Source organism: Sminthopsis crassicaudata, chromosome 1 (assembly GCF_048593235.1).
Source record: "Sminthopsis crassicaudata isolate SCR6 chromosome 1, ASM4859323v1, whole genome shotgun sequence".
NCBI classification, from domain to species: Eukaryota; Metazoa; Chordata; class Mammalia; order Dasyuromorphia; family Dasyuridae; genus Sminthopsis; species Sminthopsis crassicaudata.
In genome coordinates this window covers 54,841,612-54,860,219 of record NC_133617.1, presented here as the reverse complement: position 1 = coordinate 54,860,219, position 18,608 = coordinate 54,841,612, and the positions used below count along the sequence as shown (strand labels likewise).

The window sequence follows — 18,608 nt, the reverse complement described above, 5'->3', positions numbered from 1 at the left end:
CAACAGGAAGAACAATGGAACTTTTCATGCATGTTTGGAGCCATCACAAGCTTGCAATTCTCCGCAGGATACCAGAATCCTTCCTCCTCTTGGACTCCAGGGTCTGTTCCATTCCCAAAGGGGGGAGTGTCACAGAGAGTGAAGGAGAGAAAATCTCTCAATACTCACAATTTTTTTCCCTATTCAATAACTTCTTGTAAATTCTGAAATTCTCACATGTAATTTTGCAGAAAGATTATGCAGAGTCCTATCAATTGACAATTTCATTAAAGACTGAAGTTTAACATTTGCTTAGAAATTTCCTTTGAAGTGCAAATTATAGATCAAGATAAAAGGGATATAGATGAAAACATTTTCAAATGACTTCAGAGTTTTTAGGAGGGCTATTTATATAGCTCTATTTTCTTAGCTTAATGTTACCATTTATGCCTGAAACAAAACTATTACTTTGTAAATGCTTTACATAATTCAAATGTCAATAATTTAAATGAGCTTTACCTTGTCAATCTGATATTGAAATATTTATGTGATTTTATTACTTAATTACAAGTGACCTCATCATTCTGAGTATGAGGAGGCTGAGTGTAAAGAGCCCTGGACTTGGGTGCTAGCTAGTCCTGATTCAGTTACTCACTGGGTGATTTTGGACACATCACATCATGAGTCTGAATCCTTCCTCCCTGCTTTCTCTTCCATTAGACAGTACATATCCTTAGAAAGCATTCACAAGACCCGCTTGACAGACTCCCTTCTTCCTAACATATACGTACCAAAAGCTAACAAGTTTGCTAACCAGCTCACTAATTAGCAAGATGTGGCCATCTCAAAAACTAGTGACAAAAATCATTTCATTCAGAATGCAAAGATAAAGATATGGTCCCTTAACAATATGGTACAGAGGAAAAAAAGGATATATTGGCTTGGGAGTCAAATGATCTGCCTCAATTGTTTATCTTTATGAGCTCAAGAAAGTCACAAATACTCTGGGCTTTGACATCATTTGTAAAAGGAAAAGGCTGGACTTGACAAACACAGAAGATCCTGTCCATTCTGAAATCCTGGGAGCCCACAAAGCATTTCATATGGGTGAGGAAATCTTTATTTTGATAGCAAACTTGGCAACATAATTTAAGGACAATTCTCTGTTGCTTCACATTAAATCTCAAATGCTGTTTTAAATATCAAAATCTATGTTTAATGATAAGGTTAAACAGAAGCAAGGCAAAAAATATGAAACTCAAACTTTAGGAACATCTGCCTTAGAATTCCTTAACATTTTTCTATTAAAAAAAAAAAACCCAAAACAATCAAACCCACATTTACCATATACAAGTATAAAATGGCTTAAATTAAGGCATAGTCCAATTGGCTGAAGCAGGTTCCAACTCAGGTATCTTCCTGGCACAAGAGCTCACTTGCATCATGTTATCCCATGGCAACATGCTCACAAAAGGACAGGAACATGAGGAGGAAAAGGTCCATTTGGTATTGTTCCCAGGTTGTTATCAGTTCGTTTTAACCCAAGAGAAATACACAAACAGGTTGAAGGACTTTGGAGACATTTTTTCCTTCCTTTAGCTAGAAAATCCATCCCTCCTCCCCAGAGAACTAATGGCTGACTAAGGCTGTTCATAAATCCTCAATGCTGGTATTTTTTCAGAAGTTTATGATTTTACCCAAAGCCTCTGATATTCTGAGAAGCTCGGTCATGAATGAGACAATGAAGAAGTATACCTGAAAGGCAGAGCCCTAAATAGTAACTATAATGTTGAAAAGTACTCATCTTAAGACTAGTTGAATGAAAAATAAGTGCCTGTCATTTGTTATCCATTAACTGGAAAGTTTTTCAAAGCTCAAATTTGAAAAGGCTGCCTGGAGAGCTAAAGACAAGATTACAAGAGTAGTAAAGTGTAAGGCTGCCAAGAGAGCCCCAAGTGACACTTCATCTGATTGGGCATTTGGACTGGGGAGAACTCCAAACCCTGATGTACAAATAAATTCTAGCTCTACTTTCTGAGCCCAAGCACAGCTGAGGGAACACCTTGAAGCTTCAGGGAAGGTGGTGGATCCAGAAGCAGTACCCTGCTTTAACAAGGGAGAATCTGAAGGGATCCAATATCCCTGAAGAGCCCTCTGGGGCTCTGCCTTAGTATTTGGGGCTTTCAGCTACCTTACTGTAATTTAGGATGAAGAGGAGGGCATCAGGGCTTCCTGTGGTCTAGGGAGACAGGAGTAGGAACTGTTCATTCTTCCACACCAAGACCCTTTTCATTATGTAAAGAGAGACAACATTCCAGTTGTTTTAGGGGAAAAAAGGTTGAAAAGGATAGGTATGGAGTAAGATGGGCAATCTTAACCTTCAGCCACAGTGGCCATGTTGTAACGGAACCAGTCACCAGTGCCTCTCTGCCAGTGTCATTTGGCAGCTAGACCTTTCCGGCTTTTGTGTGTGTGTGTTGTGTGTGTACACACGAGTGTGCCAAGTGCCATAAGCGCTAAATCATGTCTCTCTAAAGGTGTTGTGAGAATCCTATCAGTGAGGTAGAAGAAAGAATGCCATTCCAGAATATTCCCATATATTGTCAAAGTTCCTCAGCTAATTTTTTAATGCATTCCTTACTACTGCAAGGTGCAGGACTTAAGTTGTTTTTATGGACTGGAATGTATAGTGTTAAAAAACAGGAATACTTGAGTCTTAGAAATTAAAGTTAAAGCCCCTCATTTCTCCGTTCAAAACAAAAGGGATCTTATGCTTAAAAACGTAAACAAAAGCTGAGATGATGAATCTGCCAAAGAGGCTGAAGAAATTTACCCATCACACTGATTTGCTCAGCAACAGCTGTAGCCAGTTGCCATGTATAAAGAAAATGATAGCAAAGAGAAATGTCCGCCTCACCCAAATCCTCTTTCAAGGACAATGGGGAGGGCAAAAGAGAACCATAGATCTACAATCTCAGTAATTTTCCAGTGGTAGAAAAAAGATAACCTGAATTGAAGTTTAATGAGTTAGGGGACTCCATGCTAATCCCTAGAACTCAGCCTAAAAAATGTACTAGAAACCCAAAAACCACAATTTATTTTGTATAAAGTGAGATTATAGTTTCTCCTCATCTTTAAGTTTTGAAACAGTCCCATAGAGATGCCAAATCTCCAGAGACAATATGATTTAGTTCTACTGAATGAAGCCTCTGAGTGACTTAGAAAAACATGGAACATTGCCTACAAGACTCTGGATCTCAACAGTTGGGATGGAAGTGGAGAGGTAGCCAATTATTTTTTAGGAAAATCAACAAGACATATTTAAAAGTTTGGATTAAATATCCAGGTTTCTGAACATGCTCTTACACTTACTCCTCCATCCAAGCTCATAAGACACAATCAAATATGGCAAAACCTTCTTCTTTAACACAAGAACCCCACAGACTTTAGGGTCTATTTCATTTCTTCTAATACCAGCTACTTCAAATTCCTACGCCATTCTCTCATTACTTTATAGTCCTTTCCCTAATAACCTGGACACTAGCATATAGTAATCTTGTTTTTACATCTCCTGAGTAATAAAGAATTTAACATACTATGGTGGACAAGAGGTAGTCTACTCAGTGAATGTTTATCTAGAAAAGCCTTCTACTTTATGGAATCTTTGACCAGACTATCTTTTAAATATGGGGGGAAAAAAACCCTAGAGAATCATGATGCACTTCATGCACCAGAATAGAAATGCCTATCTTTCAAAGAGAGATGAAATGATGGACCATTTCTTGCTTCTTAAACATCTGATTACATTAAATCAATCATTTGTAATTAAGATATCATAAAGAGAAAAACCAAATGTTAACTGCTGGCTAAGAGAAATACTAACAATGACTTCTCCTAGCTTTTTATGTTAGCTAAACTGTCCAGTGCTTCCCTGTCAAGATTAACAACCTCCATTAGCCTAGAGAAACACAGCAGTCACGCAAGCACAGGGCAATGCATAAATAAAATCCCTTAATACAAGGAGGGCATAAAAAGGAAAGCAGGAATGGAGCAAGAGAAACCTATTTCAAGTTCTCCCTGAAATGGGCATCAGAAGGGAATGAGAGCACCATATTTCAGAAAGAGGGGGAGAGAGAACCTAACAAGTATCAGCAACTGTAGGAGGAATGATGCGTGGGGCTCTTTAGTAAGTTAGAACCAGTCCATGGACACTCAGGGCCATGAAGCAGGTGTCATGATTCCTATTGCCATTCTCCTCATCTAGTCTGATGGGCCTCTCCAATCTCTTGAGCAGGCTGGTCCTTGTCTTGATCAGCTGTTTCTGAAACATGAGAGGCAGAGCTCAGAGGTCCACTGGCACTTGCTGTTTTCTCCAAGGATGTGGGCGTATCAGAGAGTTGGTCAGCTTGGAGAGTGGGGTTGATCAATTCTTTGTTTGGCTCCTGTTGAGAAGGGGAAGCATTTGAATCTTTTAGGGGTTGGGGACATTCAGATGAAGCCATCACCCAGGAAGGCTGAGACAGGTCCTTCTACAAAAGAAAAGTCATAGATAAGGCAATGTAAATATATCTAGCGAGACCTCTGACATATAGACCTGAAAAAAAGGCTAAACTAGGAGACTCTCCATCTCAGGAAACAACATTGATGGCTGCTGGAGACAGGCACCTGACAGAAATAGAAATGGTGGTAAAGAAGGTAAGGCAAGTCAAGCTCAAACTCTTTTCCCAAAAAATTTGGAAAAGAAATAATATAAGTAGCTGATTTTAGATTAAAATAAATTTGAGCCATTGAAAATGTTTTACAATTATAGGTACTTGAACCCACAGGAACTGTGGCTCCTTTTAAGATGCATTCAATGACCCATAAATCACAGAATATCAAAATCAGAATTGGCCCAGTGCAACCTGCAGCTGAACGGAATGTCCTTATATCATCCCCAAAAAACCTGTGCTTTAAACCTCTACTGATGAAGAAGATTGGTTACCTCCCCACCTCCTGGACAGCTCCAATTATTAAGAAAAATAAAATATAGCAACACTTCTTGAATCAAAAGGAATGTTAAATGCCCAAATCCTTCATGGCGTTCAGGCTGAGAAAGAAAATAGCTGTCCAAAGTGTCACTCTAAAAAGAGCTGCAGATGCCTTACAACATCTGTGCCTCTTTAGCTTAAAAGAGTTTTGCTGTAAACATTGCAAAAGGAGTCCTTCCTTTTGTCAAGGGGATCCAGGATTCCTTTTTCCCCTTTGTGAAAGCTTAACTTGCCTCACCTGCTCATATATTGTCATGCTGCCTTCTCCTATACTCAACCTTAACTCAAACAAATCATTCTTTTAATGTCAGATCAACAGCTGGATGAGAAGCACACCAATCAGAAACTTCTATCAGAGGGAAAGGCTTTGAGGAGGCCCTTTTAATTCAGTTTTGAAATTCAAGTTATCTTCCCCAAAAAACCTGGAAGAAAAAAGTGACATGTGGTTGGGTACAACTCAGAAATGATGATGTTATGACAGAACAACAAGTTCCAAATTAAAATCTAAGCCCACACTTCCCGCAATGCTTTTAACAGATAGAATGACAAAATGGGATAGATATTATTAACCTCAAACCACAACACAGTAATGGCTTATATATCCAACACAGTTGGAGAATGAAGTATAACACAAATGAATTTTCCAGAGCAAGTAAATCTTGGATTTTTAGAATAGGAAGGAACCTTAAAGGTCAATCCATCCCTCTTGGCATCTCCAACAACTGGGCATCTAAATAAAATGCCAAAATCTTATTTATTTTTGATAGACACTTTTCTAAAATGTATCACACATATCCATGTTTTCTTAAGAAATGAAGACTGAATATAATTCAGTGCTTTCTTGTTGCTTCATGGTAACCATAATGAATGTCAATCACTGTACTAGTTCAGGGAAGTTTTCCCTAGAGCTGAAAGACTTTCATCAAGTTCTTCAGTCTCCTCCTTCCACAGACAGAGCTGCCAATTATCATGCTGTCAATGGATACTGCTTCTCCTAATATGATTCTCTGTATTTCACTTACCATGCTGGTTTAAGCATGGCTGATTCTACCCGCTTTTACAGAATCAAGTATCTGGGCTTTGTGACAACTATTATCCCTGCTGCAGAAAGGCCTATTTGGGCTTATTTCCAGATCTGCAGTTGGCTTCCAGGTGGCTAAGGTTGCCAGAAGTTTGACCTCCAGTTAAGAGAGGTCTGATTATACACTTTAGAACTAACAGAACTTTTAAGAAAGGGAATATTAGTATCAAGCAAAAGTTAACAAGTCATCTCAAAAGTTCACAGTATATCTTTCTCTGTTGGTTATACCACACTTTGAAAGTATTCTAGGGCCAAATATTTAACTCCTAAAACCAAACCCCACCTTTCTGTAATCAGAAAACAAATATTATGGCAAAAACATCAGCTGTGTGATTTTGATGATAAAACTACAATATTTTACTCAACTTTAACTTTAGTTAGGATTTCTAATATTAGTATTTCTTGAAGACAGTCATATCAAACTGGTATTCACCGCAAATCCGCTGCCTGTCCAGAACATTCTCAGCTCCTTGCGCCATAAAGCTATCACAAAGCTTGTGATCACAGTACAGGGCACTAGGTAGAGGAGAGCTGGCTGGCCTCTCTGCATCCATGCCAAAGCCACAAAGGTGATCAGAAGGCCAATGCCATAGGCTAAATTGGACAAAGAAGAGAAGAATCAAGTTTATTTCAATGTATCATCTAGCATTTTATTTAAAACATGAGAGCTAATATTGTCCAATCTCTTCATTTTAAAGATGAGGAAACTTGTATACATTAATACCTGTATCAATTCATTCATTCAGCAAACTGAGTGCAGAGTACAAAATTAGATCTTAGGGAAGACACAAAACTTAGATAAGTCAAGGTCCCTTCTCTCATGCAGCTAACAGTCTAGTAGAGGAACAACATAAATACAGACTCCATGATAAAAAATGACACATTAAGTACATTAAGATAAAAAACAAAGTGCCACGTAAGGTCCCAAGGGGAAAGCATTCCTAAACAAAGGAATGATACAAAGTTTCACAGACAACATGGTTCGTATGAGTTAGATTTATTAAAATGGGTATGGAGTTAACAGGCAAAGGAGAAAGTATGAGAGGGAAACTATTCCAGGATTTAGAGAATCAGAACAGACAAGAACAAGAAGGCAAAGCAGAAGTTTTATTTTGGGGAGAAAGAGTTATCAAGTTCATATATCTAACATGAAAGGTGGGTATTTTTTTTAAAAAAAGAGTGTATGGGGTTTGTATTTTTCTTATGATAGGTCCCCCCATTCTTGGTATCCTTTCCCCTTCAGGAGATTCCCAAGCATCTGTCTTTGACAGAGGCAGTTTGGGTCACACATTCATGGAGACAAGAGAACAGAGCAAATCAGAGATAAGGACATCAAGATGTGTGTACAACACAACAGACTTTCTAACTGAAAGTAAAAACAGTATGGTAGGCATTGAAGATGCTTCAAAGCCAGAAGATAAGGGAAAGGTTATAGAAATGACTATCATTAAATATTAATTAAGGCTAAATGTCCCAGAATAAGGAGGGAGATAGGAATTAATGATGACAAGCAGAAAAAGGTTGATTTGTGTTCTGGCAGGGAGGGGACAAGCCAAATCTCAGAAGTCAATGATGATATGACACATTCTTCTATCCTCAAAGAGCCAATGCTAGGCCAGTTGTTGCCCTACCTTAGAGAAGGAGGGTGGGGAAGTCTAATGGGGAAGAGACCATTCCTTCTGAAGCCTAAAAGTATCACAGAATTTAGCAAGCAAAGGGCAATTGGGACTAGCTAGCCCATCTTCAATTCTGGAACTGAAACCTACTAGCTCTGTTTCACTTGATAGAATGGAAGCTCCAAGAGGACAGGCAAAATTCCATTTCAGTCATTGTATTTTTAACACCTAACAGTACCGGGAATATAATGACCCTTACTTGAAAGCAAATCATTATTGCACTCTGAGCCTATTTCCTTAAGTGTGTGATATATAACATGGCACTGGCCATCCCACAGGGTTGTGATGAATCTTCTCTGTAAACCTTAATACTATATAACTATGAAGGATCATTATTATTATCATTATTGTTTTTTTACAGAGAAGACAACTTATCTACCAGACAAAAGAAGAGTCTTGCTCAAGATTATATTTTCCAATTCTGCATCTAGTACTCTCGCTACAAAGATTGACAAACACATATGTGTTGAAGAGCATACTCAAACAAGGGGGAATGCCAGTTAAAACAGTGGGTCCTAAAATGAGTCACAGCTGCCTTGTAGCAATTATGGGCTCTGAGTGTCCATCTCTCAGCATTTTCTCAGTGTGAACACTGGATACAGTTACTACTAATGCAATTTGTTGCATAGGCTTCTGAATAATGGTTCTAGACTGTAGATGTGTGTTCAACTTATCAACAATTTCCTTAGATTCAATTGCATCATTAGTGGCCATTAATTTCCTTTTCAGGATTGTAATAGGCACATCAGGACTTGGAGTGAGGTCACAGTGTTTCACAAGTGGCAGAGAGATGGGAGAACTAGATTGGTGTTTCATTCCCTGAAACACCCCCATTTGTTTACTGATGCCTGAAAATCTCTTGAAATAACAAAGGCTTTCCTCTTCACAAATGGATTTAAAATACATTTAAAGTAATTCATTTGACTCAACCAACCAGTATAAATGCATAATACACATCCTTTCCTGCTAGGGTAAGACAAAAAGGAAAAGCAGGAGACCTTTAGACCCAAGAAGTGGAAGAAAGTGGTAAGGAGAGAAAGAACTTAGCCCTGGATGAAAATCTACTACATAGACTTCACATTTTGGCCAAATGTTCATCAACTAAACTGGAACCAGTGCTGGTCCACAAATTTATGAAGTCACAGGATATCAAAGCTGTAAGGACATTAGTCCAACAGAGATCTGAATAGGAAAACTCATTTCCTCTTGAGGCAGTCGAATACATTTTCATATAGCTTTTGGTATTAGAAAAAATTTTTTTTGCTAGCTAAAAATTTACTGTTTCTCCCCATTATGCATAAGAAACAAATCTAACCCTGCATTTTCTATGGAAAAGCTTTGAATTATTTGCAAATAGTGCTCCTCCATTTTCTTATTCAAGCTAAACATCCCTGGTTTCTTTGACCAATTTTAGTTTGACAAAGCTTCTAGGCCCAGTTATTCTCATCATTCTCCTCTGGAAACATATAAATAATATTCAAAAATGAAAAGCTTTTTATTCAAAAAAAGTTTGAAGGCTTTTGTGTTTTTGTTTTTTTTAAATGCAGATTTATTATAAAGGTATTTCATTACCAGAACACTCAAACAAGGTAGTGTTTTGTGTACTAAATATGTTCCCTTACTTAAGTTTTGTATTTCCAAACTCTTCCTTTTCAGGCATACATCTCAAGTAAATTTAGCATCCTATAGTACCTAGAATCATGGTGTGCCCATCACAGGCATTCATTTAATAATCAATAGCCAATTGAGTCACTGTTTTTCTCTCACAATGGAAACAATTACATTAGAAACTTCTATGGCCATGACTGGAATGCCCTCTCATCCCTACTGTGCTGCCCTCAGCAGGCCAGGGTCTTTCATTTTCAATGTGACCTCACACTTTTGTTTTCACTTTTTACAACCACCATTGGTTATTTGTTTCTGGAGCTCCATAAAGTTTCCACTGTTGGACATTCCCAGCATCCAATGCTATGCTCCGCACCCAGTAGATGCTTAAATGCACTGTGGTAATCTACATGTTGGGGGCAGATCACATCACACATCACCCTTGAGAGTGAAGCACAGTAACCATTGCAGGGCTGTGTATCTCAGTTTCCTCAATGGCAAAATTGGGCTAATGCCACTTGCCCTAGGCTTCCTTCATAGAGATGCTGTTGTGTAAACAAAAAATGTAAGCTATTGCTGCGGTCATTACAACACTCTCCTATCAGCCTGGTAAAACCCAGCCTCCACCCAGGGTGAAATGAGAGAAATCTACACCTTAAACACATCAGCAAAGTTTGTTTGGATTTTGCTCTCTTCTTCCCTTTAATGTTTCTATTGTTTTAAAAATACTGACAATGAGGGGCAGCTAGGTGGTGCAGTGGATAGAGCACCAGCCTTGAATTCAGGAGGACCCAAGTTCAAATCTGGTCTCAGACACTTAACACTTCCTAGCTGTGTGACCCTGGGCAAGTCACTTAAGGAAAAAAAAATTACTGACAATGCTAGGCCGAACTGTATTAAGCTTCCCACAGCTCTTCCTCAACCTAATGTGATAAGCAGTGACCACTCCTCATTCTCTCCTACAGCAAGAGGATTGGGAACAAGGCAGCTTGCCTCTAGGACTGTACTAGGTCTCTGGAGCAATATGAATAGAGAAACATTACTTCCTCCAGAGTCCTAGCTGATTTGCTGGGCCATTTCCCCCACCCTGCCTCTCTCTCCACTTCCATTTCACTCATCATGCCTCATCTCACCCTCCATCTGCATCTTAGAGCTGTATCCTGCCTTAATTCCCTACCAACCCGTAAGGCTATCCTTGAGGGCATGAATCATGTCTTATCTAAGGCTTGGTATCTTCTTCTTAGCATCTAGTACATAGATATAAATACATCTAGGTACTTAATGGAAGTAAAAAGATTTGAGGGAATACATTTTAATATTTCCTAAAGTGATGGGCTAAATGCATCCTAATGCTAACACAGCTCCACAGAGAAAGCCCATGTTACTCCCTTCCTACTATTTCAAATCTTCATCTGGCCCCACTAGCTTTTGCATATGCTAAATGATATCATCCAGACTTAAGTTCACAGGTATCACTCATTGGTCCTAATGTGCTACTTTAACTGCTGACATCCCCTATTTCTGGTCATCCAGCCACAACATTTTGCCATCTTTCTCCTTTGTAGTCTTTCCTGTTTCTTCCTTTCCACTTTCACTGCCCACCACCCTATCAGATGCTTTCCATTTCATGCCTGCAACAGCATTCTAACTGGTCTGTCTGCCACCAGCTCCTCCTTCCTTCAATGGGTGCTATCAGTCTCATCTTCCTAAAACTTTTAGCCTATCATCTGACCTGCTCAAAAATCTCCACATCTATTTTCTATAATTCCTTTAACTTTCAAGACCTGAAACCTTGCTACTCCCTTCCCAAAAGGTACTCTGCACTCTAGTCAAACCAATGCATGCTCTTCTAATTCCTGTCTAACTAATAACCACCCTTTCCTAAGGGGGCGCCATAGTGCACAGCGCACTGGATTTGAAATCAGGGAGACTTGTCTCCCTGGAGTTCAAATGTGACCTCAGACATTAATAGCTGTGAGACCCTGGGCAAGTCACTAAATTTCTGTCCATCTCAGTTTCCTCATCTGTAAAATGAGCTAGGGAAAGGGCAAACCGCTGCAGTCTCTTTGCCACAGAAACCCCAATTGGGTCACAAAGAGTCAGACACGACTGAAAAGTGACTGAATTCCTTCTTCCTTTCTTCCCATTTTCTTCAAAGAGACCACCAAGATCAGGCTCATCTCTGTCTACTCCTCAGCAGTCCCCTCCCTGTGGACCCCATAGAGCCTACCAGAGAGGACAAGGGACTTTGGAGATCATCTAGTACAAACCCCTCATGCTAAGGAGAACCAGTCAGCAATGACTGGTTCAAGGCCATGTTTAATAATAGTAAGGGACAGAGCCAGGATTAAACTTCATTTTGATTCTTTTATTTGGGGCACCCAAACAAGAATGAGAAAGAAATTATGTCACACATGTGATTTTCTGACCTTGTGTAGAAAATAAAGCAGCTACTTTTCAGGTTAAAAAGTTTGTTTTCAGGAAATGTTCTTAGTAGGTAACACCATAGCCACCAAACATAAAATGAAGAAGAGAAAAATAGACTAAGATTTTATCATAGACCTACCACCCCAAAGTTAAAATTTTGGAGATAACATAGGGTCTTTAAAGTCAAAATATATAAAATAACTGAGTTGCATTTTGTTTCCAAGATTTATACACACTGATCACAGAACTATATAGCCTAGTTGTCTGTAGATCTACTACAAGACAGATTAATAAATACTTCCTTTGTACCTACCTATGGTACAGGCTACAAAGTAGACTCTAGAGGATTGCACCTGGATGTCAAATCTGTGACAATATGCTACTAATAATCCTGGAAAAGAAAGAAAATTAATTATTTTTACATTCCCTTGTGAAAATTTAGCAAACTATTGTATTTACTCCCTGTTCTAACACATTTCCAAAAGGTTTAGAATCAAATGATATTCAAGATGTAAAGCCCTCTTAATACTCATCAAATTCATCCCACCTTCTCACTGTACAAAACAAAGAAAATGAAACCCAGAGAACTACAGGTTTCAGTTGGAAAAGACCTCAAGAGAACAGCCAATCCAGCCATACTTGAATAGCTATACTCCCTACATTTCCATCAAGTAGTTCCTCAGTCTATACTGAAAACCCTTCAGTGAGGGTAGACTACTACCTCTCAAAGGAAGTCCTTCCCTTTTAAAGTGGTTTTAATGGTTGGAAAGGAGTTTCTGAGGATTAGGTCCCACAATTCCTGACTCCTACTTGGTAAATTCTGTCACAACTTCAAGTCTCTTCCAACTCTAACAGCCTATATATAAGACTATCAATTTTAAATATGTGAACCCACAACGGAATTTTAAACAATCCAAGTGAGAAAATGAACCAAGTTGTCACATTAGTGGTTCCACATTATATTTCAGCAGAGCAAAGATCTCACTGGTGTGGGTGTTTCCTCTACTGGTGCATATTATAACCCAACCATGAATCTTCTCTCTGTGTGATTCTTGTCCACATCTTTCCATAGTAAAATAACTATCAAAAGAACCAGAAGGGCTCTAACATGATGCATAAACCATTTGTGGAGTATTTATGGATCAAGTACTCCGTAAATTGCAATAATTCACAAAATCATAATTGAAATTATCCCAGTGGGGTAAGTAAAGTTTCATAAAAACTCAGGCAGGCAGAATAGCCACCATGGCAAAGAGACTTTTCACAAATTCTCTGAACACCCACAACAAGAGCTCTGGCCCCTTGGGGGTATCACCCCCTACTGCTCGCCATGCATGCATGCATGAAGAAAGCAAGCAAAGAAAACCAGATCCTGGGTATGTTTCATGCAAGGCACTGTGCTATCCACTGTAGGGACACGAATGGGATCAAGACACTGTCCCTATCTTGGGGAGTTGGGAAGGCATCAAAAAGTAATCAGGTGGCAGGTCAAAACCACAGAAGCCCTGAAGTAGTATGTGCTTTATTTGCCCAAAGTAGTATAATTATGAAGTGTCATAGCAGTTCAAGGGAGGGACAGAGTACTTCAGGCAGGGGTAACCATGAAAGGCTTAGCAAAGGAGGCGAGATTTGAGCTAAGATAATTTGAAGGCTAAGGAAGATCTGGAGAAGCAAAAAGTAAGCGTGAGAAAAGGAAAAAGAGATGCGCTTGAGTGACTAGGAAGAAACTAATGTAAAGGACACAGAAGATTCCAGCAGGATAGAGGAAGAGAAGGCTAAAAGACAGTTTGGAGCCAGATCACAGAAAGCCTTGGGTGGGAGGCTCTTGAAATGCAATGGCCTCATCGATCCTCTCTCTCTTGAACTCCTATAACAGCTCTGGTATGCAGCACACAATTTAGCACTTAAGTAACATTTTGCTGATTGTTTCAAGAATATGTTTTGTTTCCCAAACTGGATTGTGAACTCCTTGAGGACAGGGACTATGTCTTAAGCTTCATCTTCCCTCACAGTGCCTAGCATAGCATGAGAGGCTTCAATCAATTCTTTCTTAAGAGGTGGAAAGGACCTTGAAGATATGTTTAATCAGACCCCCATCTTAGAGATGGGGAAGCTAGAGGTCTACAGAAGTGACTTGCCATAAGGGCACATTAATAAGAAGCAGAGCTGGGATTTAAACTCAGGTCCTCTGATTAAAATCCACTGTACCACATTCTATTTTAGCTCATTAACCTGCAAGCTTAGTAACTGAAATACCTGGCACTAAGATATCTCCAAAGCCTAATAGAGAAAATGGCCTGTCACAGAGTGCTAATGGTGAAGAGTTTAATCTTGGGACCTTCAGCACCATGGGGAGCTAAAAAGAGGGGAAGAAATAACATGTTTTTAGTGTAAAATCTTACATTTATAATCAAAGCCATGAAAACATGTACCTTTTTCTCATGACAATTCTATAAACATCGAACAACTTATGGGGAAATTAGAAGCTAGCATGTCTTTTCCTAACAAATTGTAGGTTTGACAGTTTCTCAACCTCAAAGAAAACAGTTTCCTGTCACAACAGAAGGAATAAAGTTTCATATTGAAGCACAAAACCCCTTTTGGCATTAGTCACAAAAACAATGGTGATGATACTCGTTAAGTTTGTCAGGGGTCCATTTCGGGGGGAACTATTATCAAATCAAGCCATCCTTAAGGGAATATTGCCAGACTGAACAGAAAATATGAAAATTTCTGGAAATTCTGAAACCATGGTTTGGGGAAAATGGAACACATACATACACTTATTTGTTTGAGTTTTTGGGTGTTTTTGTTTGTTTGATTTTTTTTTTTTTTTTTTGGTTGTTGTTGTTACCACCCAAAGTTACTTTAACTCAGGAACACAAATCACAGCTTGTTAGCAATGGAAGAGACAGTGGAAACCTTTTAGTCCAACCCCTTCATTTTCAATCTCAAACCCAGAATGGTAAGAGTCTGAATTTGAACTCAGGTCTTCTAAGACCAGAGCTCTTTCCACTATACTATAGTTATTCCTCAAATGTTACATACAATTTGAATTTGCTCATAAAATCATGTTTAATCTATGAAGTAATGCAACAGCCTTAAAAAACCAAAATCAAATAAAAAAACCAGAAAATTTGAGAGGGAGAGAGCTGGGAAAATCTTCAAGGAAAATGTATATATATCTCTGTTCCCTTCCCCAGACCTATTTCTTTAGACTTTCCTATACCTGTGTTTAGTACCCATATTATATGTTATTTTTCTCTTCCCTTTGGGCTTAGTCTTGGGGGGAGGTGGTCTATCATCCAGAACTGGCCCACCTTGGTCCTTTTCCGGCTGTCAAACACATGCATATGTGCCCAGTCTCCTCTCACTTTCCCACATCTTGCCCACATACATACCTTCTTCACAGGTTTGGCATGGGATAGGAGCCTTTGATGTCACCATAAATGTTGGCACAATTTGTGAGCTCCTATTCAAGTAGCTCTTTGTAGTTTAACCCTCTCTGGAGATGAAAGCATTCAGAGGTTAAGAGTAATAAATTCACCTTGTATCTTGAAGCTACTAAAGAAATACCTTTTCGTGAGTGGTAGAATCCGAAGGGCCAGCAGCCACTTCCACCATTATGCTGTTCCCACTCTAAAGAAAAAAGGAAATGGGAAACTTAACTATTCAGGAATTCTGGGATAAGTTTTGCTCTGTTCAGTTGACAAAACAGCCAGAACAATCCTACCTTTGTCAGAAAGGGCGTGATGAATACAAAAAATACATCATAGATGAAAAGCACTAACAGAAGCAAAGTACAAGCCTAGGAAAGAAAAAAAAAAAAAAATCAGTCATTGAAATGGGGAAAAAAAGCTCTTAAATTTTTTGCCTACACCAAATCATACTGTATGAATTTTGACAATCTAAAGATATTATGTAAGCTAGAGGAATTCTGTAAAGTACTAACACTAAGCCAGAAGCTGCTTTCAAACCAGCTCTACTGAAAGCTCTCACCCTTTCTTTATTAGTGCTCAGTTCCTTCTCTTTTTCCCTTAAGCCACTAAGGCCAGTTGAGCCTCAAGTAAACGTCAGAGCAGGAAGGAGGGGGTCAACTCCTGATGTTGCACTCTAGATTCTAGATTATTTTTAAAATAAAAAAACGGTAACAAAAAACACCATGTATACTAAAACATGCATACAGACTACAAATACAAACTCACTTTTAGCTTTAAAAAAAAAAAAAAAAAAAAAAACCTTTTGGATCAAAATTTTCCATCTCAGGTTTCAATTCAAAGTTAAACCCCCTCAATAAAAGCTTCAATGAATAGAAAATGACTGGAGAATCTACCCTACTAAGTGTATGTCTGCTTTCAAACATCTTGAGTTTGGGGCTTAGCTTAGGGGAAGAAAAAACACTTTCCAAGTTCTAAATAAAGAAAAAAAATCAAAATGGGCCAAGTAACTAAGATACATTTTCTGTGAAATTTTAGCTGCAGGTTTTTATAAGAGAGCTGACTTTGCTTTTTTTGACAGTAGATTTTTTTTCTCTAGTTCTTTTTGAAAATTTCTTTTGTTCTCCAGAAAAAGAAAGAACACTGATTTTTTACATTTCTAATATCAATTTACATTTCATATAGTCCTTTACAACACACTTCACATATATAAACTCACTAAATCCTTACAAAGCTCTACAAGAGAGAAGCAAGGCAGAATTATCTCCACTGAAGAGAGAAAACTGTATTTCAGAACATGAAGTTGAATTGTCTCTTGTCACAGTGCTAGTGAAGGGTAGAAAGCAAGCTCTGAACTGTGGCCTTTTTTGACTCCCAGATCCATTTACTTTCCATACACAATGTTGTCTTTGCTTTATTTGCCCAAAGTAGTACAATTATGAAGTATAACAATAGTTCAAAGGAGAGACAGTACTTCAGGCAGGGATAACCATGAAAGGCTTAGCAGAGGAGGTGAAGTTTGAAGGCTAAATAATACTTAAATAATCAAATTAATTAAATACTTAAAATAGCTCCATCAAGGCCACTTGTCTACTACTACTGCTAGACCAAATCAGGCGGAGCCAGCTTAAATAACTGAAAACTACAGAAAATGCCCAAGCATAGTGTTGAGCTGCATTTCATCCTTTTTCTTCAGGCAAATCTTCCAAAATCTGCTCTTAAGAAGTAATACTGGCTAGAGTTTTCATTTTTCCATAATGGGGTAGGTTGGTCAAAAGGAGGATGAAGAAATAAGCCAAAATCCTAAATGACCTCCCAAAGTAATTAATTAGCCTCTCTTAACAGAGATGATAGGTATAGGCAACAATGATTATGCCTCACTGGTGGAAACAAGGATGCATAGAACTGCAATTATTCTCTGGAGACATTCTTCTCCCACAAGTCCGATAAAGAAGGAAAAAAAGGGAAAAAGTAGGCTAAATGGACGAAGTGTCAACATAAAATGGATGACAACTGTTTGAAAAACATGCCCACTTTGAAAGATTATCTCCATTCTAACAATCACAATTTTCCTATGGAAGCTGAATTCTAACCCATCCCACTAGTCATCTTCAAATTCCCATACCTTGAAAGTTGGCAGGCGAATGGTTTTTAACATGTAAAGGCAGAAGGCAATTCCCAAAGCATCCTGAAGCACCCAGGCCCACCTAGAAAATAAAAGCACTAATATCACTACCCTGAAACAGAGGTTCTGAGTTAGGCATGTCACAGCCCCAAAGTCAAGTGGAAACAGCACTGGTCTAGAAGTTAGAAAGATCCAAATCTCAGCCATTAGCTGTGTGACTCATCTAAATTCTTGATGACTCAGCTTCCTTATCTGTAAAATATAGAGAATACTTACTTATCTTATACAGGTGCTACGAGAATCAAATGTGGCCTGATTATATAGTACAAAGTATAAAGTAATATATATTACCACTGAGTTAACTAAGTTAAATTTTCATTTATCATAGAGACTATTTGTTTAAACCTATATTCAATCTTCTGCTAAAGTCTTCTTATAATGCTTCATCACAATATGGAGAAGACCCTTGGCTTTGCAGGTAATGCAACAAAACCTATACTCTTGCTGATTTCTACCAAACTAGGAAGGATTTGGGAGCAGGCCTGGCCAGTTTATGTCTAAAGTGCAAAGACTAGCCAGGTCAAGTTTGGAGAAGACTCGCCATCATTAAATAATGAGTATTTTTATGGCCACAATAATTTTAGAAAACCATACACTCAAGGGATGGAGAATTCTAATCTGTTCTAGCACAAAGAAGATCCACAGAAACAAAGCCACAGCTCTTTGGAACTTTTAAAGCACTTTAAAAAACCTATCACAAAATGACAACTCATATTTATACAGACCTCTACAGTTACAAAACATTTTCTAGGCATTATTGCTTTTGATTTTTAAAATTCCCTTTTCTGAGGTATGTCTGAATGAATGTAGCATCTAAGTATCATTATTTCCATTTTGAAAGTGATGAAACTTGGGCTGGGAGAGTCTGCTAAATGACTTCAAGCTTTCCATGTCTAAGGACATTGCTCTTTCCATTAGTATGCAGGTTTGGTTTTTTGTTGTTGTTGTTGTTGTTTTTTTTACTACAGCTTAACATATGACATTCTCTGTTACTGCCTTGGTCAAGAGTTTGCAAGTAAGTATTCTCCAATGAAGATGTTCATTCCTATAAAACTTTTAACCTTTTTAATTAAAATGGCCTTGAAAGATTTATCATTAAAACCACAAGAATTCCTGTGCAATTTGCCTCAGCCCACCTGGACATACCTGCCCAAGCGTTCTAAGAGTTCACCAGCTGCAGAAGTCACA

At 38.4% G+C, this 18,608-nt stretch overlaps 1 protein-coding gene across 7 annotated transcripts in view; it reads right to left on the bottom strand.

The window, feature by feature from the left end:
• Window positions 1–1,172: 1,172 nt before the first annotated feature.
• Window positions 1,173–18,608, bottom strand: part of SPPL2B (signal peptide peptidase like 2B) — a 46,763-nt gene continuing 29,327 nt past the window's right edge. For 2 of the 7 annotated variants that reach the window (XM_074304130.1, XM_074304123.1), the window contains exons 9-15: window positions 17,361–17,442; window positions 15,532–15,606; window positions 15,375–15,437; window positions 14,055–14,154; window positions 12,112–12,189; window positions 6,524–6,684; window positions 1,173–4,508 (exon numbers count right to left, since the gene is read on the bottom strand). In XM_074304130.1, the coding sequence (XP_074160231.1) occupies window positions 4,236–4,508; window positions 6,524–6,684; window positions 12,112–12,189; window positions 14,055–14,154; window positions 15,375–15,437; window positions 15,532–15,606; window positions 17,361–17,442 (832 nt within the window). In that variant the 3' untranslated portion in view covers window positions 1,173–4,235. Of the gene's footprint in view, window positions 4,509–5,293; window positions 5,432–6,456; window positions 6,685–12,111; window positions 12,190–14,054; window positions 14,155–15,374; window positions 15,438–15,531; window positions 15,607–17,360; window positions 17,443–18,608 lie in introns of those variants that run through there. The other 5 variants (XM_074304139.1, XM_074304153.1, XM_074304147.1 and 2 more) reach the window with 5 other exon arrangements.